Source organism: Polyodon spathula, chromosome 14 (genome assembly GCF_017654505.1).
Source record: "Polyodon spathula isolate WHYD16114869_AA chromosome 14, ASM1765450v1, whole genome shotgun sequence".
Lineage (NCBI taxonomy): Eukaryota > Metazoa > Chordata > Actinopteri > Acipenseriformes > Polyodontidae > Polyodon > Polyodon spathula.
In genome coordinates, this window is record NC_054547.1 from 11,249,423 (window position 1) to 11,276,010 (window position 26,588).

The 26,588-nt window shown below is 36.4% G+C and overlaps 1 protein-coding gene across 1 annotated transcript in view; it reads right to left on the reverse strand.

The window, feature by feature from the left end:
* Window positions 1–26,588, reverse strand: part of atf6 (activating transcription factor 6) — a 53,741-nt gene that overhangs the window by 20,222 nt on the left and 6,931 nt on the right. The window contains exons 7-13 of the mRNA XM_041270932.1: window positions 23,025–23,233; window positions 15,172–15,354; window positions 14,923–15,014; window positions 11,335–11,472; window positions 8,293–8,406; window positions 7,480–7,579; window positions 1,082–1,149 (exon numbers count right to left, since the gene is read on the reverse strand). Of these exons, the coding sequence (XP_041126866.1) occupies window positions 1,082–1,149; window positions 7,480–7,579; window positions 8,293–8,406; window positions 11,335–11,472; window positions 14,923–15,014; window positions 15,172–15,354; window positions 23,025–23,233 (904 nt within the window). The remainder of the gene's footprint in view (window positions 1–1,081; window positions 1,150–7,479; window positions 7,580–8,292; window positions 8,407–11,334; window positions 11,473–14,922; window positions 15,015–15,171; window positions 15,355–23,024; window positions 23,234–26,588) is intronic.

Here is a 26,588-nt window from a genome sequence, read left to right on the forward strand (position 1 = left end):
TCACTGACTTTGTGGTTCAATTTTACTCTCTATAACAGAAGTGACTTCAAACAGGAATACTTGTTATTGCTGTAGTAATGGACATCTGTAATTACTCATAACACATTTATATTATCTTTGTACCCTACATGCAGAGCCTTTTAGTACAAGTGGATTTTGAAAAGATATTTGAAACAGACTTTAAAGTTTTAAGTGTAAAAAGTTGTCAGGATGTTAACGATGAAAAGCAGAATTACAGGTACACTATTTAAACAGTTGTAACAGCACCTGGGGATGTGTAATGCTATATTTTACAGAATCCCGCTACTTACTCTTTAATGCTATAAATCGGTCGCAGAGGGTGTTACTGGAAACTATAGGAAATGTGCGGCAAGTCTCAATGCTGAAGACACAAAACTTAGCCAGATTAGAAAAGATTGATTTAAAATTTAAAACCAGGGCGGTGTTTGGACAATGCTAATGAAGAGCCCACCCACAGTTGCAGAGTAGGGTCTGGTGGTGGTAATGAGGGTTTAAAATATAAATATTTAAAAAGTGAATTTAAGACACAAGTAACTAAATCCACTAGAATACATTGCATACATGATTTTTAACAATTAATGAGGGCTGAATACTGTAACAAAGCAGGTTTTATGTTGCTATGTATGCTTGGATTTCTAATCCATACTTCTGAAATTACTTAATTTGTTTTTAGCCAACAAAGCTATTTTCTCTCCCTCTCAAAGATGCCGAACAGAAAAAGCATACTGTTTGAAGCCTGCTATCCAGCTGGGTGATACCAGACAGCTGAACTATACAAAATACGAAATGTGCATGGAATAACGACCGATAGGGACATTGTTTATTGAACTGTACAAACTGAAACAATAACTCATTGCTAAAAACAGATTAAAAGGAAATGGAAGTGTGTTCCATTACAAAATACAGAACAGTGAAAAGGAAAGTTTTCCAGCTGACAGACAGTTATGGAGGTTTGCCTTTGGAATATCCTGCAGTGTAAGTTTAGCTCTTTGCACACTGTTCAGAACATGCTGTCTCTCCCAAGCTCTCTGCTGGGATGCTTGAACTGAAGGTAACTTACTTGTCAGTTGTATCAGTGTACTGGACTGTCACAATCTGGGCAACATCAGCCTTTTTATCCTGAGATTTCTATTGGAAAAAATACAAAGAAAGCTTTTATATATATATATATATATATATATATATATATATATATATATATATATTAGGCTTCATTAATGGTAACCATTGTATTATAGTTATTCCGGAATAAGGCACCGGATACGAAAAGTCTCATGTTGTATCTCAACAAATATGTAAAATCCTCTTAAAGACACACGATATATACTGTGTGTCGATATGACGTGACCCTTAGGGCACTGCCAAACCCCCGGTTTGTGGGATAATAAAATATTTTAAATATATATATATATATATATATATATATGACACACTGTGTGTGATGCTCTACGAGTTAGTTACTTTTACATTGTAAGATTTAAAATGTAGTTCATCGAGGGACCCGTGTATGTGGTATTTAAATTTGAAACTTTATCATCAAATTAAACTAACAAAACTGTTTGAACAAGGAACCCTATTGTTATAACTCGAGTTCAGTACACTAAAGTGATTTTTTTTTTGTGGTCCACACACAGGTGTTGTGCTCAAGTCAATTAACTGGTTTACTCAACTTCTGTAGACATATTTATCATGTGGGAGTTTTTGTACACCGTGTGCTGTACTGAGCGTTATGCTGACTGTTTTGTTGTTCAAGCCAACCGGTGGGGCGGTGTGTGGGGGGGATTCTCCTTTAACACAAGAATGCCTTTGGTGCAGATTGAGGGCAAACATACTGTCTCAGTGATACAATGACAAAGTCCTTTGAAGCAACAGTTTTTCTGTTCCTGCAAGCGAATCGGAAGAGTCGATTTTTCAGTAGGACAATCCACAGAGTGCTACGATTACAATTGCATGAATTCAAGAAAACAATGTCGGGGTCTTGCCATGGCCAGCTTTTTCTCCTGACCCGAGTTCAATAGAACATCTGTGGGATCAAATCACCAGTGCCATCCACAGGAGACAACTGTGACCAGCCAACCTTCACCGGCTGGCTGCAGCTGCAGAGGAAGTGTGTCAAAACATCCCATAGCAGTCTATCCAGAGGCTTATCAGGTCTATGTGTCAACGCTGCCAGGATTGTGTAAATGCTCAGGGAGGTCATACCCGATACTAACTTTGTAATGTTTTCATTTTGACAGTGTGTCACGTTGCATACTAAAAACTTATCATGATGAGGCCAAAAAGTTCTACCTTTGACTCGTCTGTCCAGAGAACATTCTTGTCTTGTGGATCATCTATGTGTTCTTTGGCAAACTTCAGATGGGCAGCAATGTTCTTTTTAGACAGCAGTGGTTTCCTCCTGGGTATCCTTCCATGAACACCATTCTTGTTCAGTCTTTTTCTGACAGTTGAGTCATGAACACTCACATTAGCCAAGACGACAGTGGCATGCAGATCCTTGGATGTTACTCTGGGGTTCTTTGTGACTTCCTTGATGATTTTCCGGTTTGTTCTTGGAGAGATCTTGGTAGGACGACCGCTCCTGGGTAGAATGACTGTGGTCTTGAACTTTCTCCATTTGTGTCTGACAGTGTATGGTGGAGCCCCAAATCCTAACAAATGGTTTTGTAACCCTTTTTAGACTGATGGGAATCAATAACTGTTTTTCTGAGGTCCTCAGAGATTTCTTTTGATTGTGGCATGACGTCTTTGCACACATCTACATGGTGAAGACCAAACTCAAAGTTTCTGATCTTTACATATTGTGGGGACTCCCAAACTCAACCCTGAAGATCTACCTAATTATTTAAACACCTGATTCTAATTATCCCCTTAATTGAGCTGATAAAACCAGGGGTTAACTTACTTTTTCACATACCCTGAATCAATTACTCATTATTTGTCTAATTCACACATCATTTTGTTTCAAAAGACATGGAATTGGTTAATACAAACCCTATTGTATATTTAAGAAACTATCATGGTAAAACTATGAAATTTCCCTAATTATCATTGGGGGTCACAAACTCTTTCTCGGCACTGTATCAACACACACACAAAAATTGCTTATTTCAGAATGTTGTACAATTCAGAATTATCTGATAATTATTATTATAAAGCAGGTTACTGGAAGAAAATGTGGACACTTTATATTCATAAGGTGCTTCAATCTAACACAAATATTAAAATTAAGAATTAAACGCAAGCATAACATTTTCAAATTATGAATTAAACACAAACAGAACATGCGTTTTCTTTTTTCATGGTTTGACATCTGTCCCTTATAATCAGTAAATACTTAAAAAAAAATAAAATAAAATAATGTTCAGGTCAACGGAAACTGCAGGGTACATAAGAAAATAAATAAATAAATATATATATATATATATATATATATATTCTTATGAGCTTAACATACAGCACTCAGTATTCCAAGGTGGTCTCCCATCCAAGTACTAACCAAGCCCAACATTGCTTTGCTTACGCATTGCATGTTAAGTTCGATTTGAAGAGCTTTTTGCTGTCAGAGACGTTGCCCAGGGGTCACTACAAGGAAGTAGCTCTCCTTGACCCCCAGACAAGAAATCACAGTATAGGATAAGTTGGCAATCTGCATGTCAATAATATCTAGAGCAATTCATTTCTCAACTACATCTTTCACATCTTCACTTAGTTTCATGTACCACAAAACAAAATAATTTATTTCTACTTCACTCAGCAGTGGCACGTTTCCAATATGTTCCAACAGCATATTTTTATCCACTAATGCCCGAGTGGCTATATCCAGTGGATTAACAGTTGGACAAGAGAGGTCAGGAGAAATTATTTCCAGCATTCTTCCATCACAATTTTAATTCCCAAACGACTCGCTCCAAATCATACATCTGTGCTAGTCAGAGCTTCCATTTCCCTTCAGGCTGTGTCTATGGTAATGGCTGACCCCTGACAACTACGATTGCAAGTATTTATTTAAAGTATTTTTTGTATAAACGTCCCAATTGAAAAATGTCATTCTATGTTTGCTTTATAATGATTTTTCATTTTATATGTTTGGTGACAGAGAGAGAATCCAAGCTTCAAATCTCCCTCCCAACCAGAAAAGGCGCTGTGCAAGGTTGGTGGTATACTTCCCCATAGATGGGGTGACTCGACGGTAGGCAGAAACCTGAAGTCGGCCATCTTGAAGGATGTGCATAGCTGCACGTAAGCAAAATGAATCTCTTGCAATCACCTGCGGGGCAGGCAGCGATTGGAGAAACCATGGCGCCAAGCTGGATTGCAGGGAGGAGTTGGGTAACACAAAGGGGACGCAGCTACGCAAGTACGGACCCCTTGTGTGTTTTGTTTGTGTTTTTGCAGAGGAGGACTAAGAAGCAGGAGCTGCCGTTAACCAGCCAGCATAAACTCTTGAGCACTACCTTCGCTGCCCAGCACTTACAAGCAATTGTAAGTTTTATTATTTTTGGGTTTGCAAGCCCGCCGTGTTTTCCCCGATACCATTGTTGGTAAAGGGGTTGTTTCTTTTGTTCTTGTATTAAATAAACACAGATATTTTGGGGATTAACAACTCTGTGTGGACAATCAATTCACTGTACCACTCACATTCTGTTCACAATGTTGCATTTCGTTTTAATTCCTGCTATTTTGTATTTGTGAAAAACATGAGGCTCTACCAATGTGTTTTGTTTCACAAACTTTGAAATGAAAAGATTCTGACCCATTTTGCCCAGAAATTGTTCTGTGTAAAGCAATTACAAAGCATTTAAGGGTAGTTCTTTTATTTCTTTAACAAGTTATTTTTGAATGCCTAAATGACTAGTTTTGCCTTTAACAGATCTTACAGTTTCTACTGCTTGTACAACGTATTGCGGTTAGGATTTTTCAGAACACTCATTAAAAGGAGATGTTTTCTCTCAAGTGTTATGTTTTCTCTGGCAACCAATTTACATTTTTGAAATAATGTCATACAAGAACATACCCGAAGGCAACATGTGGCAAGACAAGGAAAGCGTGCGTGCGTGCGTGCGTGCGCCATAGGCTGCATTAGGGAATGATGGACAACCCCTTGCATGTTAGAATTTAGATTTGAAGTTATTTCTATTGTTGGAAAAAGAATATCTTGTTGGAGTCAGTGCCAACACTGCCTGAAATGTCTTACAACAGCAGGAATAAATTACAATGGCAATGTGTCCAAGTCAATTAAAATAAATATTTTAGAAACTTTAGATGTCATTTTCAGCTACATTAGTACAGTATAATATGCAGAACTCTATTTGCAATATACAAATTCTTTATATACCAGGGATTGTTTTAAGCTTTTGGGTATGATTATTCAACGCCAGTCTCCATGGTGACAAATACTTTCCACATGTTTTATAGCAACATGTGTTCTGTGGCACCAACCCATCTGAACTGGGATTCACTCAGTGTATGTCCGACTGCCTCCATTAACCACTCTGCTCCCCATTGGCAAGTCATTCACCTTCAGTCATGGTGTCTGTAGCTGTACAATACAATTCTCACATAATATAGTTCTTAGGATCTTTGTACCATTCTTAAATCCTGGCTAGGGTTACAATTGAACTACATTCTACATATTAATTTTTCTGTTTTATATTAGAGACCAGTATGCCTACTCCTCCAACATGCAGCTATGCACAGTAGTTGTTTAAAATTATATACTAGGAAGCTAAATTGAGTTATTCAGTGATTTCAGAACACCAAAGCTAATTAACAGGCTGCTAGTTCAAATCGTCTTTGCTTGCCAGGAATTCTAAGGTAGATCTCAACCATATCTGTAATATTTTGATGTAGGCGATAGTTGCGCTTAATGAGAATGCAGTTTTGTGCCCATCTTGTTTCTGGCTCTGCCTTGAAAGGGCAGGCACTGAAGCTTTAATAAATGTTTTTCCTAGAAAGCTATATGGTAATAAATGTATAGAGCGCCACTGAACAGAGATATGAAACAACATCCCTATGAAGTGGTTGCATGTAAATTTCTATCACCCTTGGCATCTCACTGTTCAAATCTATGCATGACATTAAACAGAAATTCTAACCTCCTGGACAGCCAACGAAGGAAACAGACCCCAACAATTATGAACAGTTCCACAGTAAAGGACATTTATTTTTGGTTCCTTACAGTCCCATATGTGTTTAATTTAAGCAAATGTTAGAATTTAATTGGGCTTGGTGGTATTTTAGATTCTATAGCGTTAAACCTGTTTCTGGTTAACCTGTTTACAAGATATAGTAAAAATGACTACAAGCTCTTTCGAGATTTTGTCCTTTTGACGTGTAGTAAAAGTCTTTTAATTTCAAGGAAAAGTGATTTTACTAAGATTTTAATGGGCTTTTTACTGGCTACATATAAACGGTAAAACATCCTGTCTCCATCTATAAACAGGGGATTCTGATATTTCTAAAGGGGAATTTTTACCCTTTATGTTCCCCAGTTTGAGGTCAGATTCTGTGATAAGCATGAAAACGATGCTATAGAATGGCACTTATCTTCCTCTGACAGCCACCACAAAGTGGATGACAGATATGAAAAAGTGAGGAGATAGGTTTCCTCTAAGAACTGGGAAATGATTTAGCAACAGACGTTATACGTTTTACACATTTGTTTCAAAGGTTATCCAGCAAAACATGGGATTTGCCAAGGATCAAAGGATTGCAGAAAATGACGTTATTGAACTGTTTCAAAACACTACAAATTACTTGGAACGTGCTATGGAAACACGACTATCATAAAAGACTACAGAATTGCCTTGGAGATGAGAAATGGTTTTGTTTAAATACATCTAGTCAGCAAAATGATTTATTACCTTTTTTTCTCAATTAATCACATTTTATGTGCGTGTCAGTGCACAGCCAGAATACCCTTCAAGTATTGCAGAAGTATGCAAAACAGTTTGCAAGGCTACTGAGCTTAAGAAAAAAGATTACAAGTGCTTAGGCACAATAGAGACAATAGAGCTATATAGAGCTAACACACCAGTGCCACTGTAGAACACTAGATGCTGACAAGAACAAATATTGGCTAGAAGAACATGAACTAAGCAAATGGTGGACCCTCATATTCCAAAAAATGCTCGCAGTGAAGAGGCTTGTTTACTTTGCTATTGGGTGTTGCATTATTTATAACCTCTATTTAACTACATGGAGAGCAGAATGTCATTGTCTTCTTTTCACCCTGAATGCCAGAATTATTATTTATTTTTTTAAAAGATTCTAGCTTATTTTTCTTTACACACTGAACAAAGAAAAAAAAAAGAAAAAACCAAACTACACACAGCAAGCAATGTGCTGATGAATAACATACCACAGACATGTGACATATTGTAAAAACTACTCTTGTTTTGTATGTGTGGATGCAAAGCTTTAAAAAACTACAAGTAGACAAACACTTCGGCATACCTGCATGCTTCTTGCTTTGTGGTGACTGTTTGTCATCCTTCTGGATTTTGTCCTTTCAACTTCATGTCTATGAACCCAGCCACGTAGCTCATGAGCTAACCTGCAAATACCAACAGAAAACTAAATAAAAATAGAAAATTAAATCTGAAATACGTGGTCATAGATAGTGGTTGCATGACTTAGCAAAACAGGATTGGATTACTGGTTCTTTAGGCTAATCGGAAAATAAACATTTCTAATGTTTTATTTTTGGAGATTTTTTTATTTATTTTTTATTATGTGCATACAATGAAATAAAATAACCATCACAGTGCAGAGTAAATAAGGTCTCCCTAGAGGACACATAACTCTTAAGGCATTTCCTTTTATTGCAAGATTGGACACAATCGGTTAAAGCACTTTCTAAAGCTAGAAAAAATACTCTTATTCATACATTGTCACAATATTCTAACCTGATGTTTCAATAGCTAACAATACACAATTTCTTTACACGCAAAACCGCATAACAGATGAATCTGTAAAGTGAAAGAAAATAGAAGACTCCATCCATTTAAACTGCCCTACTTTATAATATTAAACTAACAGAGCAGTTAAAACTACTTCATCTGAAGCTAATTAACAGTTATTACCTTTAGGAGAGCTTTGAAGTGGTTTGTTATTAAGACAAGATTCTTTGGATGCTCCTCAGCACCAGGAAAGCACTTCTGTCCTGGTATCTATCTGTGAGATGGCTTGTGTATTTCTGATCAATCAACTACAGTTACAGAGCACGGTTCACACAATGTATATGATCTGGATATGCTCAGTCCTGACCTGATAGACTTGGTCCTGTTGACATGAGGCTGACACAAGGGAGATGGAAAATACAACATAGGCTCCTCCTTCACCACCATCAAGGCCTTCTGATCCAAGGCTGAGCTGTCAGATCTTTATAAAAAAAATGTAAAAAAAAAAATGGAGTAAAACATATTGTTGATACTAGGAATACAGAAAAGTAAGTCTATGAAAAATATGATCAATGTTAAACAATATTATAAAGCGTGATAACAGTATTGGCAATCAGTGCATGAAAAGTGTAATCTCTCTGGCATTCACTTTCACTGGGATTCCCAATCCTGCTAAAACAGGAAACTGCACAGTTGTTAGCAAAGCATATCTCTGTTATCTTCTCAGCCACTCCAAGTGTCCTGTAGTTATCACCCAATTAAGGTAGATGGCCTCAGAATGCTGTTGTCTGAAACTCACTCCAAAAGAAGCCTGCTTTGAAACATCCAAGTATTCTTTTTGTTTCATTATATTTGATGCAGCAGACATTCCTGTTTGGTACAGGTCATTAGTGTCCTCATAATCAAGTATAGTTTATTTAGGAAAACCGGCTGCTTAGGACACCTGTGTAAGTAGTCTGTATTCTTCTGGAACGTACTAAAATACCCTTTATGAGTCACATTAAACCATATCCTTCTGGGCATTCTTATTTTGGGCATAATACGGATAAACAGATAAGGAAATACATATTTTATCATGCATATTACCAGCGAGTGCAACAAATTATTCACTTTGAGGCACTTTTTCCAAACTGTACATTTGACTAATGATCTCTAAAGATATGTGTTGACTTTTCTTTGTTCTGTATGCCAGTAATGCCAAGTTGGATAAAGAACATACATTAAGCCAAGCTTCACCTATTACTTTTAGCCAAGTTTGAATCTGGAGGCAACCAACCATACGCTAATCCTGATGGCCAGAAGGCACACCTATAAAAAAAACAAACTACAAGCAAATTCAGCACAAACTAAAGCTAAAAACTGTTTAATACCAGAGAGGTTTAGACTCAAACTGAAATGCATGGCCTTTAAATACAGCGAATTGTGCAATTTGAATAAAACCTCAGCATTTAAACAGTTGAAAAAGTCACCAATGACTGCTATAAAAGATAGTTTGGCACAAAAATATCCATATGAAAGCCTCATCAAAATCGATATCTATACAGTATAATTCAAGACTAAATACATGCATTATAAAAGAAATCAGATAATGAAAACTGCAAATATAATCTGTTTTGGAGTTCTACAGTATAATCAAAACGGGTACAATGTACAAGAATATATAAAAACAGAATGGTTCTTCATATGAACAAAAGCTATTCAAATGACACCCCACATCTCCAAACTGGTCAACTGTCAATGAAGTGAAAACTATTTCCAGGGAAAACTGCTTGTCTTCAAATATCAAGTATTCACCATCATGTCAACATGCCACCCATCACTGGTAATTCAATATACCCATGAAAACTGCATGACAATTAATCCTGACTGAACAGACTGGGGATATACAGCCATATCTGATTCCCCCAAAACAGCTGTCCCATCTTTTGAATTTGCATTGAGAGGGATTATAAAAGCATTCACTCAGAGAAGTGTGATTACCACTCAGAGATCTCATTACTTACAAAATTTAGAGTTGCTTTAATCAACCACTGCAGCACACTAAACAAACACCAGCCATGTGTTATGACCCATCACTTTTATTGAGGTTAACTGCAAGGGTTGCTTATGAGAGCAAGATTTTGTGATCTTCATTTTGGATCAAATGCCACCCCATGTGATGCAAACTCACTCATATTCAACTGCACACCATGGTATGAAACAATTAGATCTGAAATGGTGACCAAGAACATATTTATAACATTCAGAGGAAAGTTATCTCAGCTTTCTTTATGCTCTGTTTTGGGGTATGCAGGTAAGGATAAAAAGATGTTTGCTGTGTTACAGCCTGTACAGGGACAGATACTATATGAATGAAGAATTCTACACATCACAAATGGTATACTAATCTTGCAAACCACTTTTCCAACATGACAACTACACTGCTGACTGCAGGGCAAGCAGCCTACAGAGTTCAACCATTGCGTTTCTCAATACATAAGATTACAATCATTTAGTTATTTGATCGGATTTCTTAAGTAATCCTTCCTTGTCAGGAACAGTCTTCCGTTACAGTTTAGTATGAACTGCCAAAGTATAGAGACATAACCATAATTCACTGTGAAACTTAGCTTAAAACAATGAAAAAAAGGGATATTAGTTACAACAATCCACTCAGTTTAGCAATTGCTCATGATGGTGCTTACATTTCCCAAATAAATCTTGATTAGTATTGCCATTCCAAAAATTAAGCCATATAAATTATAGCATCCCACCAAACCTAGTAAGCTATGGGGGGGGGGGGGGGGGGGGGGCATGAATGTGTTAAAATAAACACATTCATGCAATATCTTCAAAAGGACTTTTTTCTGAAGTTGAACAATACAGGAGCTCGAAAATGCACATACTACAACAATCATGAAACAAAATTAAACTATCATCATTCGGAGAAGAGGTTTAACCTTTGCTGTCATTGGCACAGGCTGTACTAAGGGACTTTTCCATTCTTTCACTCATGTCAGCTGTGTTCTCAGATTCAATTATTTTTATTTATTTTTTTGTTCATAGCCATCTACCGTCAAAAACAGTAAAGAATCATATCCGGTCTTCAACTAAAAAAATATTTTCATACTGTTTAGACCATATGAAATGCTTTACAAAAGCACAAAAAAATATTTTTTCTCATTTAAAAACATATTTAGCCAAATTTAAAACACATGTATTTGTTCATCACATTTTCTGATCGACAACTTATTTTAACATCTGCCTTTAAACATGTGGTAGAAGCAGCTTAAACAAAAAATACACTTTTTTTTCTGATTGATAACATTTATAATCAGACTCATTCTGTAGTGTAATAAAGGAAAATCAAACGTAAAAGAAAGTCTACAGTTCAAATAAAATTGATGATTTCTGTCTAAGAAATAATTACCTGTCAGGGGTTAGTGGAATGAGAAATTCAGGTGTTTCCTGCGCCATGTTATCCTTATTTTCAGTTGAGAATTCAAGCAGATGTCTGCTGTTGTGTACTGCACTGGAGATCTTGGTGCTTGGATCTTGCTGAAATAAACTGAAATTAAAAAAGACCTGCACTTAATTTTAATGTATCATATCCGATTATATGCTTTTTATACAGTAAATCTGACTGTAAATGACAATTGACAGCATTAGAAGCTAGATAACTCTGCATTAAAAGATGACATTTAGTAAATGAAGAAACTTTCAAATTATGCTCATCTTTAATTGATCTCTGATGTCTTTCTATGACTTTCAACAAAACTAATTAAACATGCTAATATGCAGTGGTAAGACCATCTGTCACAAAGACTGTCAGGCTACCTATTCAGGGAATACAGAGGAGTGAGCAGGCAGGGGTGCAACAGAGAAGAACTCATGCGTTACTAACAAGAAGTGAGACTTGGAATGAAAGCATTAATACAGTCTGTGGGGGATTTGGGACTTGTACCAGAATAGCAAACGAGAGTAGTCAGAGCCTTACAATGGTTTCCGATAAATGTTTCCTTCTCAGTGTAGGTTATTTTTCTGTTTAAAGTAGAAAAGTCAAAGTGCATAGTACTATTTTCTGGGTTAAACAATGTAATAGATATATTTGTTTGGCCATTCCAGTCTTTTTAAGAGTTCACAGATTTATTTTTAAGGTATGAGTTTGAAGGGTGCTAAAGCATATGGTGTTCAAACAAATCCAGACCCATAATCAGACTAGCTATTGATAAACCGAGAAACTAGCTCCAGTTTACGTCCTACCTGGATCTCTATGACATATTCTGACATTCAAGATGTAACTGAACACTGATCCAGCAATGAGATCATACTCTGTTTGCAAGTAATAATGTTTGTCAGACCACAGTGGGAGACCACTTGTATTCCCCTAGAGATGATAAATTCAGTTAGTTGAATAAGAGCCCACGTTCCCACACTTTTCACCGACTTACACTTGAAACCAAGAAATTCCTTGGAAAACCCTTGTGCAGTCAAGACCAAGCTGCTTGCCTTTCGTTATTCTATGCCTTCCTCTAACTACTACCCTATGAAGTCCCTGGTCGTAGACAACAATTCACTACATTTTCACAAATAAATTCATAACTAGCATCAAAAGAGGTCAGCTATAAGTGGTGGGTCTGTATCAGAGGGTACAAGCAGCAAAAAGAAAAAAAGGTTTTCTATCAAAATACAGATGAGCATGGTCTGAAATAGTACAGAACAAGTGTTCTCACTTATTGTGTTACAGAAAGTTTGTGTAAATGACAAACAGACTTTGATTAAATCAACGTTAAAAATGAGCCTATATTTTAAATATCACAAAGAAAACCTTAAATGCAGAAAACACAAACACAGGTGCAACAAAACCAAAACTAGACAAAAGAACATGCCACAAAGCCCAATATTTAAAAAAATAACCACTGTGATGGTTAAACCCAGTTCAATTAGAAAACATACAAACCCACATTCCAGACGCAGAGAGAAGAGAAACAAAACACAAATAGTCAAGATTGTCCATGTGTAGATGTAAACTCCTTGGGGCCAACATTAAAAAAAAAAAAAAAAAAAAAAAAAAAAAAAAAAAAAAAAGCCCTTGTTACAAATACGTGTTGGGAATTTTCTGCTACCACAAGAGAAAAGTGCTATTCGTTGACCCTTTTAAGGATTTGAAATGAAATGCTATTTAATGAACTGGATACTAAACCAGGTGGAACAGAGTTACAGGACCCTACAGTTTCATGTAGCTCGCTTTCATCTCCTTACAAAGATTACAAGATTTGAACCATGTTTGCATAAACCCTCTGGTGGCTTGCATCTACTGCAAAGTATAATGAAGTCATGTCTACCAAGACAATGCAATGTGCGGTCATTACCTACAGTAGGTTCATGCAAAAACGCCGATGATAACCCACCTTAATGCTTTAGCCAGAACACACAAAACAGCTGGCTGCCTATTGCCTACCGTAATACATATTTTCCTTTTTTTTTTTTTTTTTTTTTTTTTTAAAACATAATACAAATGACACACACATATAATACATATATAAATTATAACATGAACACTTTCTACATTATAAACCAGTAAGTATCAAATGCATTTGCACCCACACCTGCTAAAAGAGACTGCTGACAGTGAAATGAAAACACCTGTTCATATTTAATGGCTCGGGCACGTACAAAAAAAAAAAAAACTTTATAGGTGATGCAAGAAACATTTGAGTTAATAACTCAACTATTCTTTTATGTCTCAAAAGTAAAACACTTCTGACAACTGTAGAAACACTCAGTTTCTTTGAATTTCAACTTGACTGCAAAAATCTCATCAATCCTCAAAGCCTGACAGCATGGAAATTCTTGTTATTGTCACTTAAAGATGCTGGTCTTGTCCAACTTTCCAGCATGAAACTACTCACACTTCAGCTATGGCCAAAGGTTTTGCATCACCTAGAATTTTAGGATTGAGACAATAAAAAACAATTATATGAACATAATTTAGATCTTTTATTTAACATCAGTAATCAAAGATGGTATTTACATGGACAGGTTGTGACAGTTTTCCTCACAATGTTTTTGCCGTACTTTTCAGGAAATGCATTGCTATGCTGCTCTGATTTAGGAAAAAAAGTCTGCTGTACCAATAAAGATTACTCATTTAAGGGAGGTGGTATTTAAATGTTTGTGTCTGCCTAGTAATTAGGAAAATAACAACTCTGGATATCATGAGGAGAGCTTCATGCGTTGCCATGAAGATTTTAAAAAATGAACAAGAGAAAAGAATGTTTGTGTTTCATTACCTTTCCAAAACACATACACAAAGTATATAAAATAAAACTTTTACCAAGTACAAATTTTACTATTTACAAAATAAATATGCATAACATCTAAAAGTTATTTTATTAAAGTAGTCCATAAATGTATGTGTAAAATGTGGGAACATGGGAGTACACTACAATACAATAAAAAACGGTATGATCCTTAGGCCTATAAATATAAGATTAAGAACAGGGGGGTATGTAAAAATACATACAAGCATACAAAAATAAAGCATCCTTATTTATAATGCATTAAAGAAATAATTGTGTAACAAAGTCCCAATTATTCTGTACTTGCTCTATAGCGTTTGAAGCTGGACTAAATCTCAAACCATTTGAAAGCATTGCTTGATTTACAAGCACACTCAATATGCAAACTTCAACATCTGATTGCAGGGTAAACCCAGAATGTGTTTAGTACTTTGAGCCTTGGAAATTGTTTAATTAAATTTTTTTCACTGCACGCTTAAGAGCAGATTTTAAGGGGATTTTAACTGCAACATGTTTTGTCAAAATGGTTAAATAAGGCCTCCATGTTTGTGTCTATGAATTGCCACGTTGATTAAGATTAATATGAAAACCCAGGACACTTGATGCAGTAGCCCTCATAGCCAGAGATACCTGGGAGGCACAATCTATACTGAATTTATTCAAGATGCTTCACGTTCTGGTTTCAATCATTTTGGTCAATTGAATACAATACTTACCTCAATGGGCCACTGTTCAGCATTATGAATGCCAAGACCACCAGGACACAAACAGACCTTCTTTTTGGTGCTGTGATCTTAAGGATCTGGTTCTAAAAAACAAAACAAAATCTATATAAACTTACTTCTTTTGCCGGAATTAGGATTTAGTATTGCACATTTCTATAGCATCAACATCATGTTGTACTGAATACAGTGCTCCATGTTAACACCACTAGTGTGTGTGTGTGTGTGTGAGATTATATCCACCTCTGATGAAAGCCCATCAAGCCGTTTTTTCAGGGAACCATTTTCATTCTTCAGTTTCTCGTTTTCAGACAGAGCCACCTTCAACCTGGCCTCCAGGGTGAGCAGATATTCCTTTTTCTTTTTTCTCGATTGAGAAGCAGATTCACGGTTTTTGAGAATACGCTGCTGCCTCCTCAACACATTCTAGGGAGAAAAAAAAATCAATTTGTAAAATGAATTAACCCCCCCCCAAAAAAAAATAAAAATAAAAAACTAAAACCACAGAATTAGATACCATACACAGCTGAGGTCCCATTATGAATATGGCATTTTGTAAGGTTTGTTGGATTCACTCAGCTTAAGCAAGGCAATCAACTTTTCTTTTTTTTTTTTTTTTTTTTTTTTTTTTTAAATGGAACCAAAAATAACGCAAGAGATTATTCTGACTTGCTGAAAACCTCATGAAATGCTGAGCAGACAATCAGGATTCGGCATTAATGTGGTTATTAACGCACTGATAACGACTGCAAGCGTAAATAAATAGCTTGGTCACTTGAATTAGGTTTTAATGAAGTGAAATTCAAAATTACTATTAAGGTTCCAGTTGTTCAAAACAATTGGCTAGTCTTGCCATGTCTATTCAGCAGGTTATACAGTACATTAAACGAAGATGGAAATAATGAAAGAATCAAATTAGTTTATAATGAACAAATGTGATCAAATATTGATGACTTCAACACGTGTCTGAATCCCTTGCATTGCATAACTCTTAAAACCCTCATGCCCACTTCTTTAATTTAAAAGTACTGTTGGGTTAGATCATAAAATAGCACTGTCTAATACAGGGGTGAGCAAACTTCTAAGCCTGAGGGCCATATCCAGACCTGGCAACTCTCCTTTATTTGCCGGGACTCTCCTAAATTTTGGACCCTTCTCCAGGACTCCCAGGACCGATTTTCTCCTGTTTTTTGCTCAGAACTCTATTGTTAAACCCCTTTATGTCAGCAAACCTTGAATTTCTGCAAAAGTAATGTACAGTCTGTGGTTACTGCACTACCTGGCTGTACCTAGCAGGGTTTAGGACACAGGGGAGCCCTGTGGCAGGCATGCATTCAGTGAGTGAGGCAAGCTCACATACTTGACCACCTACAATGGCTTTGCATGTGAGCATCCCTCCCGGTTAAAAAAAAAATATTGATGCACATTTCAAGCTTCTTGGACAACAATACATTTACAGAATCTGAAGAAATGCTGGGAAAAGGCATTTGCTGTAAACTATGCAGGACTGATTTTTACAGTGGGGTCAAGAGCGATAACAAAAACAAGCCAATGACACAGCGCTTCAATTAATAATTTTCGTTGCCTAAGGAAAAACAGAGATCAAGAAAGTTATATATGCAGAGACCTTTACATGTTGTCTACTACAGATTTGCTGAACTAGTCACATGCTCCCAGATTCACAAATTGCAAAGTATTGCAGGGAAGTCTAAAAGTCACACAAATAGTGAAAGACGTTTGCTTTAGAAACTGAGACTGATTGAAAACATGTGATTATATACAGTATGTGTTCATTTAAAATAGGTAGCTGACAATGAAATGTTACTGACAGTGGTATTATTGATTCACTGCATATGTGCAGTGTGGCGAGTAACGCTGCAATACCACGCTGTTGTGTATTTTGGCTTTTTTTATTTTTTTAATTTTAAATGATGCCCTGTTGAATTTAGAGAGTTTTTTTCTTGTTATAAAGTAGGTGCCACAGCTTGTCCTTTAGGTTTTTTTGTGTGATGAAAGTAACAACGGCAACGCTGTGTATGTATGCTTTGCTGTGGTGCAAAATCAACCAAACTGGACCTGTTTAGAAAGTATTGCGGTTGCTGCCAAATCAGCTGCTTACAACTACAGTACAGTAAGAACCAATGGGGCAAGAGAGAATTTAATTGTGAAGCATGGTCATGGTTGTTTTTCTGTTTTTCTTTCCAATTAGAAGGAGGTCCATATCACAGTCTGTCACTCCACCAATTAAGTGGAATAGTTGTATGCCTCTGTCTTATGTAGTTAATCACTTTAATTCAGGCCACTAGATTTCAGTTTACAAAAGCTCCCTTATTTTGAAAGCTCAATGTTGACAGGCATGCAAAGTCACTGCATATGCTGGCAAAACTATTTAGTTTTAAAGTGAAGCACGGGTCATTGTGCAGTTTTGCTGTTCACAGACTGAAGTTGGAACAAGAGCTGTTAAAAGACAGGTAGTGGTCGGGAAAAACGAACATTAAAAAAAGAACTAAGCCTACTTATAATCCTAAAAATACAAAGAAAAAAGGAGGGAACAAAACTTGAAAAACCCTCATTGTTAGGATGTCATCGCAGTCCGGTGCTACTGTTGTTGAAGATCTTTTACATACTGTTGGTCTGTGTCCATGTAAGAAACAAAGAAATTCAAAGTGGATGCTGACTCAGTATCTGTTTAAGTCACCAATTTAATCTTCAGTTGCATGTACATTTTGAAAGATTTACCCAGTTATGTAATAACAGCCTGATTTTCTGCTGTAATGTTATTTTGGATTTCAATGTGGTTTGGTTTTAAATCCGTCTCCAAAGTAACCATTAAATCTAGGACCACTGCCATTGCAGGGTCCTGGGAAAACAATGACTGTTTAGTTACAAATTCAAGCTTGGTTTCTGTGCAGCTACCTACATCCCAAAAGGGTACATACAAACTGGGAACAACAATTTGGGAAGACAATAAACTGTACAGCAGTGAAATAATGAGGCAGAACAAATAAGAACCATAATTTTAAAAAAAAAAGTTAATGGGAGTAAAGTTGCTGAAATGCCAATAATAATACAGTTAAAAGGAGATTTAAAACAAATAAATAAAAATAAGCAAATTAAATGTTATATTACCTATAAACATAACTTTCAAACCATTCCAAAAAGGACAAAACCCCCAGTGTTCCTTTCCCACTTTTTCCCGGAGCCTTTCAGCAATTATAATATGCTACTTCATTGGAAATATATTTAACACTGTGGCAAGCTGCTGCACAGACTACACCCAAAAAAAAAAAAAAAAAGAGAGATTGCTTTTAGCCTCCCTGAGTTCATTTACAAAAAAAAAAATAGCTTCCAAATACAGGACCACAGAATATTTTCCATTGTTATACCTGTAGCGAAACGGAAAACGTGGATTTTTTAGTGAAACTGTCCTGTTTTCAATCAAATATCTTGGCCCTTATGAAATGCAGGGGCTGTTTTAACAGGGACATATTTCTTAACTGTAATTCAGTGCTACAGTCTACATTTTTTGAGCTAAATTAAAATAATATTCTCATGTTCTTAGCAGTACTAAAATGTGTTACAGCCTTCAATAAATAAATTTGTCTAGGTTCATCTTTTTTCAAAACAAGGATGACCTAAATCAACAAAAAAAAAAATGAAAATTGGCTAGACAGCACTGGGAATTTAGTGTCTTTACAGTTTTGGGTCATAGTAACAATTTACATTACCTTGTAATAACCCATAACCCAAAAGAAAAAAGAGATTTCTGCATGCTACAAAATTCTTCAGTCTAATGAAATTCCCCAAAGAAATACTGTAATTTTTTTGGGGGAAAAAAATGTAGCAGCTGTTTCAACTCTTATCAGGGCTTTATTTGTGTTCCCTTTTGTACCTTTCAGAAAAGCTGGAAAACTAGGACGCACAACTTCTCAGCAGCTTACACTTATTGTAGCTTATAAGGTTTGTTATTTTTTTATTATGTATAAATTATTATACAATACCATGGAATAATTTGTAACGATAAACCAAAGCAGAATATACATTCTTTCCTACTGAGGTGATACTTTGTGTTTTGTGCTGGAATTGCGCCACATACTGGAAATCTGACCTTCTCTCTTCCTGTGCCAAGCTAGTTTGTCGTATTTGTACAGCCTACAGTGATTAACGGATTGAAATGGTTAAAAGATCATAAGAGCCATGGTTTAGACAACAATATACCACTGGATACGTCATCATTTATTCATGGAAACTGCAAATAACCCCAGTGTTATTTTATTCTGAATTTCTTTGGCAGATGGCATTTCTAACCTGTTACATCTCTGTATTGAGTATTGTTCCATGCCTCCATTTAGTCACCTAAAGATCTATGGCAGCATTCGTTTTTCAGTTGAGTCTTGATTTTCTTGGGGTCAAATGAACGACTATATAGGATGTTGCCATGTGCATTTCAGCTGCTATAGATACAACACTGATTAATCTTTTGTTACTGTCATTAGCTAGCGCTTTGCATGCAGTAATTCTAAAGTTAATGCAAGTGGTTGACTTCACCTGGCCAAAGCAATAATTCAAAATGCTTTCATTGATTGGACACCTTAGGAAAACAGCAGATGGACTGATGACAGTAAAGTAGTATGGAGCTCTCCAACTGGAACCATGTTATTTAAAACAAAAGGAATTCCAGAATTATACTGCCAGTACTAGCAATTCCTCTCCAGTTTGAAGTCTGTGTGGGAATAAGCCCTAAGGGGCAAATAAGTCGAAAGTCTCGGGTGAAATGTACTAAACAAGCGCAATATTGTTGCCTACTTTTTAAGGAATGCTTTGCAGCAGCAGTTTTTCTTTGCAGGTCATAGATGAATATGTAATTATGCGCATTCCTGCATAAAAAAAAATATCGCAAATTATAAATATATATATATATATATATATATATATATATATATATATAATATATATATATATAACAGTATTAAAATAGGTAAAATGAAGAGAGAACAGAATGCATTGCAGAGATGACATTTACATTTAACAAAAAATATTTTGATTCTTGCACCCTTGCATATATAGACGTTATCCTACGGGCTCCTTCTGCTGCAGCAAACTCCAACTCAACTCCTGCTATTTATATGAACAATGTCGCAGGACTCTCACAGTGTATAATGCTAGAGATCTCACTAAGACACAACAAATATTTTCAAATGACTATGTTCTGGCTCTCTTCATTAACATATGTTTTCTTAGTACATATGATAAAATGTGCACTTTGGGAACTGTCATAATGAAAATGCAAACTCAGTATGTTTGCACTGTGACTGGCCCATGTTAATACATCTACCCCCAAGTTTTATTTGATTTAAATAATTCTGCAACCCCCCCCCCCCCAAAACAAATAACACACGCACACAACACTGAAGCCAAATCAGCACACCAATTGTACATATTTTTTTTTTTTTTTATACCTTTTCTAGTAAAGTTTTCTAGATTTATCAATAAAAAGAAGTATTCCATTGTAGACAGTTATAAATCTGAAATGAAAGATGTTGTTTCATTGTATGACCCTAGCTGCTCCTGCAGTTTAGGGTGTGGACCTCCCAGTGTTTTTATTACTCAACATGACACATTTAACATGGATGTGATTAATGGCAAAAAACAAACTTTCTGGTTATGCATCGGATGCTTGTGTAAAAGACTTTCTGCTATTAACAGCATGTGGTTTTCTGATTTTAATTAAAATAAACCACTCAAGGCTGGAAACATTCTGATTTAAACACAAAAAACACCTGTCATACCTGCAGAAAGGGCAGACACTGCTCAAGCTCTTTCAGTGCTATATAGTGTTTGTTTAATTCCACAGAACCTACTCTTGAAAGTGGCTCTCACTCCTTGCTGCTATAACCTGTGGTGATCTTTTTGCCCGTTTATTGTTGCCCTACTGCACTTAACATCTGTCCGAGATTCAGCTTTGAGCTTAACCCTTGAAAACATTTTGTGGTGAACGGGGTACATGTGAGATGCACTTGGCCAGAAGAGGGAATATAGTGCAGAAGAGCCATCTCAGAAATCCCTGCAAAAATGCTTGAAATTCTTGAACAACTTTAATGTAGAAACTAGATTTAAAACCAGGCAGCTGAACTGTGGAAATGTACAAGAGCAGGGTTTAAAAAGACATTGAGATGAGGCCCCAGCATACTCAACACAGAAGAAAGGGCATCAAAGCAAACTGTTGAAAGTGAGAAAGCCATTACGTCACCATCATAAAAGTATATGCACAAGTTCCTGCTTGTGAGAGCAATTGTGGATAGTCTATATGGAGGGTTTTAAGGGGAAAAAAGGAGGTCAGTACTCATTTAACAGAATATTTAAAAAATGAAAAAAAAACAAAACTGAAGTACCACACAAACACCTTAGTTTGATGTTCCCTAATTTTAAAATTTAGTGTTAACCAGCATACTGTATGCAACCAATTCCTTCAAGAAAACAATTGATTTTTCACAAGAAAAAAGACAGCAGCATTGAACTGCAATTGTTTATAACTAGTCAGGCATTTACCCTAAAGAAGGAAATTACATTATGGTGGTCAGAAATGTTATAGTAACCACTGATAAAAATGATGAGGGAACGTTTGTATGCGTTGAGAGGGCTGGTAACTAAGGGCCTGTGCACGCTACATAACTGTACTCAAACATTTTAATTAATTAAGCTCAAAGCATCCATACTAAAGTACCACTTAGTCAGGCCTAATGCTTTCAAACACTATTAAAATAGTTTGGTTACAGTATCCCATCATGCACTGTCTGTTTACAACCTTGCAAATAAGTAGCCCATGCCCACGGAAGACATAGCACTGCTTGACATTATGGGTTTGTTTCTTACACAATGTATCGGTAATTGGAGAAGACAGCAACGGTCTCGCGATAGGCAAGCTTTGCATAGTCTTCATCAACATGCCACAAATATGACCACAGCGCTCCATGACCCACCATTTTACAACATAATCCTAAAAATGGTACAGCAGTATTGTCAGTCATATCTCAACTCCTTCAGGTGCCTGTTCTGAGTACTGTATTTGTTATGTTCACTCACCAAAACATATCAGAAAGCATTTGGGGATATTGGAGGATACACAACAAATGTAGTTTGGTATTATAGCATCCTCACTTCTGAAAAAACCCATTACCGGATGCGATCTAATTTAAAACCGCTGAGGGGGTCTCGAGTCTGGTTCTCGAGTACGTATTAAATGATGTGTAGAGTGGACGCTAACCATATTTAGCATGTTTTAAGACGGTTTAAAAAAAAAAACTAATACGGTTTAAAGGCATAGTGTGGACAGGGCTTAACACATCTCTTACAGACGGTCTTGTCGAGTTTCCCCAATGAAAAAGTTCCCAAGTGAGTCTCACAACCAGATACACTGGGTCAAACCCTGACACTGAAAGTTTAATTAGACAACTCCTGGTTCACTTAATTTGTGTTTATTGTTTTCAGATTCCAAATACGAAATAATCCTGGGGACAGTTAAGATCCTAATACTACAGAACTCTCAATGCTTGTCTTGAACCTGACCACCTTATACCAGTCATATTGAAAAATACAGATACCAGTCATATGATCCACAAGTACACCGTTATTGTTTTCAAAGTACAGTATATAGGACAAACCCTAGGCATTTCAGCAACAATTAAAAAAAAATTCTGTACAACAAAAAAATTAAATGATGTGCTAATTCAAAACACCACTTTAATCTACTCATCCAATGCCAAATAATTACAGTCTCTTTCAGGTAAATGCACATCACTCTACAGATTGAATCGCATTCAGAAAACCGGTATTAAGGCCATTGCATATGAAACTCAGTGAACTGGTTATGCTGGGCTACTGCCTCACTGACATGACACAGCCTTTGCAATACACCATAAATACAGTGTGATGCAGTATTCAATGCAGACACTGTTCATGAAGCTGTATAACTAACCAACCAACCATTATTCCACAGAATTTTGATTTTGTTAAAGGAGGTCGTTACTTTTTTTTGTTTATTTAAAAGTTTATAAATGTATTGAGTAATTCTTTGAGTAAACAAAACTAAAACATACTTCTCCGTCAGCAGCTCCGGTCTGGCAGTGACCCACAGAGATGGGCTGGTTCTGGATGATAGTGGGGAGTGCAGCGTTTCCGGTGGTAGTCAGTCCATCTCCAGGGTGATTGGGGAGAGTGATGACCTCATCAGTGATGGTTACAACTTGCCGTGTGGTCAGGATCTGCTGCACCACTTGGGTTGGCTGATGCAACATGAGTGGTCGCCCTAGCAGGAAAAGATTGTTTAGGAGCTGAAGAAAGGAACATGCTTCAACCCAATAGGTTAGGCCTTAACATGCGTAAGAGAGGAATTGTATTTGTCGTTTTGGAAGTACAACATTGGCCACTTGGTGGCTATCTCCTTAGGGGTGTCATGCCGTTTTGTGTATCATTTGGGTGAATGTAATTTAAAAAAAAACATTTAAAAAAAAAAAAAAATAATAATCACCCAAAATAAAATTCCTTTTTTTGCAAATGCCAGATGATAATTTGTTTATTTTTTGCATATACGCATATGCTTTTGGGTGGAAATGTGTCATTGCTTTATGACACACCAGGCTTTATATTTTATTGAACTCTACAGCTGTTGTTTAAGAGATTCCATACGACAATCCTTTGATTGACTTAAAACTTACATAAAAGTTTTCTCTGCTTTACCAAAGCCAAGCAGTTGTCAGTACTATGGGCAAGCACAATGGAAGAAAGTAGGTGATTTTACTTTCTTGTTGGGGAAAAAAAAAAAACCACTAAAAAAACAGTCTCTAGGAAACCAGCTGCTTCAACCTTTAACATGCATTTTTTTTTTTATTATTCCTGTAAATTCTCTTCTGTAATTAACATACCAGGCTAAAAGCAAGTGACACCATTTGTTTATTTTATAACTCTTAGGTTGATATAACATGAATTATAGACACCTGACACAGGTCATTTGTTTGTATTCGTTGCAAACAAAAAGGTTTTCAAAATGCTTTTTGTCTAGGTGACCCACATAGGTCTAAGCTTTCTGGGATGCTTCTCCTAGTTTGCATCCCATGCAAGAATAAGCTGTAACATGCTTGACTGCCGGAAATTGGGGTTCCCATGGAGATTGCTGGTATGTCAAATCACAGATGGGACATATTGTGAAAACACACTGCAAAAGCTTGCTATTTTGAAAGCACAAATTCCTCACTGCTTATAAAGAGGAGAAGGCTAACATGTACGGGTCCATGAAAAAGGTGGGGGGGGAAAAAAAAAACACAGACAGAAATGATGTAATGCTACATTAAATGTATCTGCTTCTATCCACTGAGACTATAACCTCTTTAAATTGATTCATCTCTTTTTATATTCCTTGGCTATATAAGGATTAACATTTTTTAAATACATGTCCAATGATTTGAACAGCTAGGAAAGAATGGATCATTAAGCTATTTTAGTTAACCTCTATGGAGAAGAATAATTCACAGGCTTCTCTCTTGTAAGCTAATACGGCCTGTCAGTTAAACTTAATCCACAAGAGACGATCAGTCTCATTCAAGAACATGAAAGGGCCGACCTCCTCTCATGACCTGCTATGCTGCCTGTTGGGCTTTAGTTTAGAAAATGATTGTGTGTGGCATGCCTTAGCCCATCAACACCACATTCCCCACCCTAACAGGTGGAAGGACACAACAGACAATACAAAGCTACCAAAGTACAGCATCTACAAGACTACAATAAACATGCCAGACTGATCAATTTTCCTTTATGCAGAACTTTTCTGGTATCAACTGTAACTAAACCGAGACTCACAACCGAAACCTTGTTTGATAAAGTATATAAACACCAAGGATGTTCATCTCCTTAGAAAAAATATTGCAAGTGGACCTTTGGGATTTTCAGCATCACACATCTACTTTTCAGAGTTATACACAGAATAACAAGTTTACTTCAAGGTATGGATAACTGTACAGCTTAGTTTTACACAGTGGGTTTACTTTAACCCAATTATAATACCTAGTAGAGCAATGTTTAGCAGACTAGAAATAAACCTGTTCCGTCATATACAAAGAAATGTATCAAACTGTTATTCTACCAGTCTTTGGTTCGCAAATGTCTGGACTAGCTGTTTACATTTCCCTTTAAATACATTACTAGCACTCTCGTACCAATTATACTATATAAGACAGCTTTCAGAAGTAAAACACTCTCAGCTGCTGCATACTGGAGGGTACAGGAGTGCTTGAAACATGTCAACACCCTAAGCTATCAAGCAATCTAATATTGTGAAATTTGTTAGTAAAGAAAGATTATCATAATTAAAGTGAATGTTCTGAATGACAACTTAATCATCAACCATTACATACATAAACAGTACTTTGAATCACTTCAAATCCATAGTAAAAAAAAAAAAGGTCTCAATTGAAGGTCATCGGAGCAATTAGATTTGGCAGAGGAGTTTCCAAAACACTGCAATTATGAAGTCAGATCTGAAATATTTTATGAAATATTAGCATTAGAAGTAGTGGCGGATTTAAACATACAAGCTCCTCTAACAGGAATGCTTAATTACAAAGCATGCATGTTTCTGTTATGAGTTAGAATGTTTTCTCACTGTTAGTATGCCTATAATCTGGTTAATAAAATAAATGACCACATGTAGCAATGTATACAAATCCACAGTATCCCAAGGTAAGCGTCACATTTGTAGCCCACTGGTTTTTTCCATTTAGCACTAAAAGCTGGGGCACATATGAACTTGAACTTCACTTAAAGTTAGACACTGTCTGGCTACAGGCAGAAGGAAAAATACTCAAGTAAGCAGCCAGACAGACTTGTGCTTGGCCTAAGTTTGAAAAGAACCATTTCACTGCAAAGGGCCAGGACTCCGCCAGCAAATCTGGAACTCTGGATAATGTTCACTAGACAGGCTCCTAAATGCAAAAAGCAGGCTCATGTGGACCACAAACTTAAGTCAAATTTATGCAATGCTTTTTTTTTTATTATTAAGTGAAAACAACTGTGCTACGTTGCATAAATGTGACATCTTCTTTGGCCGTGTATGAGATCAATTCACTTTATTACAAACTGGTCAGGTTTGCATTAGGTTTTTCATGGCACGCTATGAACTGCTTTAGTCAATGCAAACACAAAAGCTCAGTAACTAAAAGTTCTCTAAGTATTGCTCTCTGCTCCCTAAGGAACCAATTACTGCCCTTCTCAGAATGCAACCAATCCTTATTAGCTCTAAGAAAGAGTTTTTTAAACATGTCGCTCACAGGGGACAACTGCCAGTAAAGAATAAGAAATAGCACTTTATAGCTGATATGTCAACTGAATGTTTGCTGTTCCAAATCCCGGAACTGAAATTCTATCTTGTGACAGACCACCTTGAGATGTGTCTCTAGGGAGTTTGGCTGGTCTTTGCTATTGCTGTGATTTTGTCTGGGAATGAGAATTCTCTCAGGAGGGGCAATACTAAATGTTTTCAAATGACACAATAACAAATTACAATACACAGCAATTGTGAGTAACTTCACACTTTTAATTTACGATTTCTCTCATCTACATGCTAGCCATAAATATACTAAATAACAGGTTCATACAGAACAGAATGGACA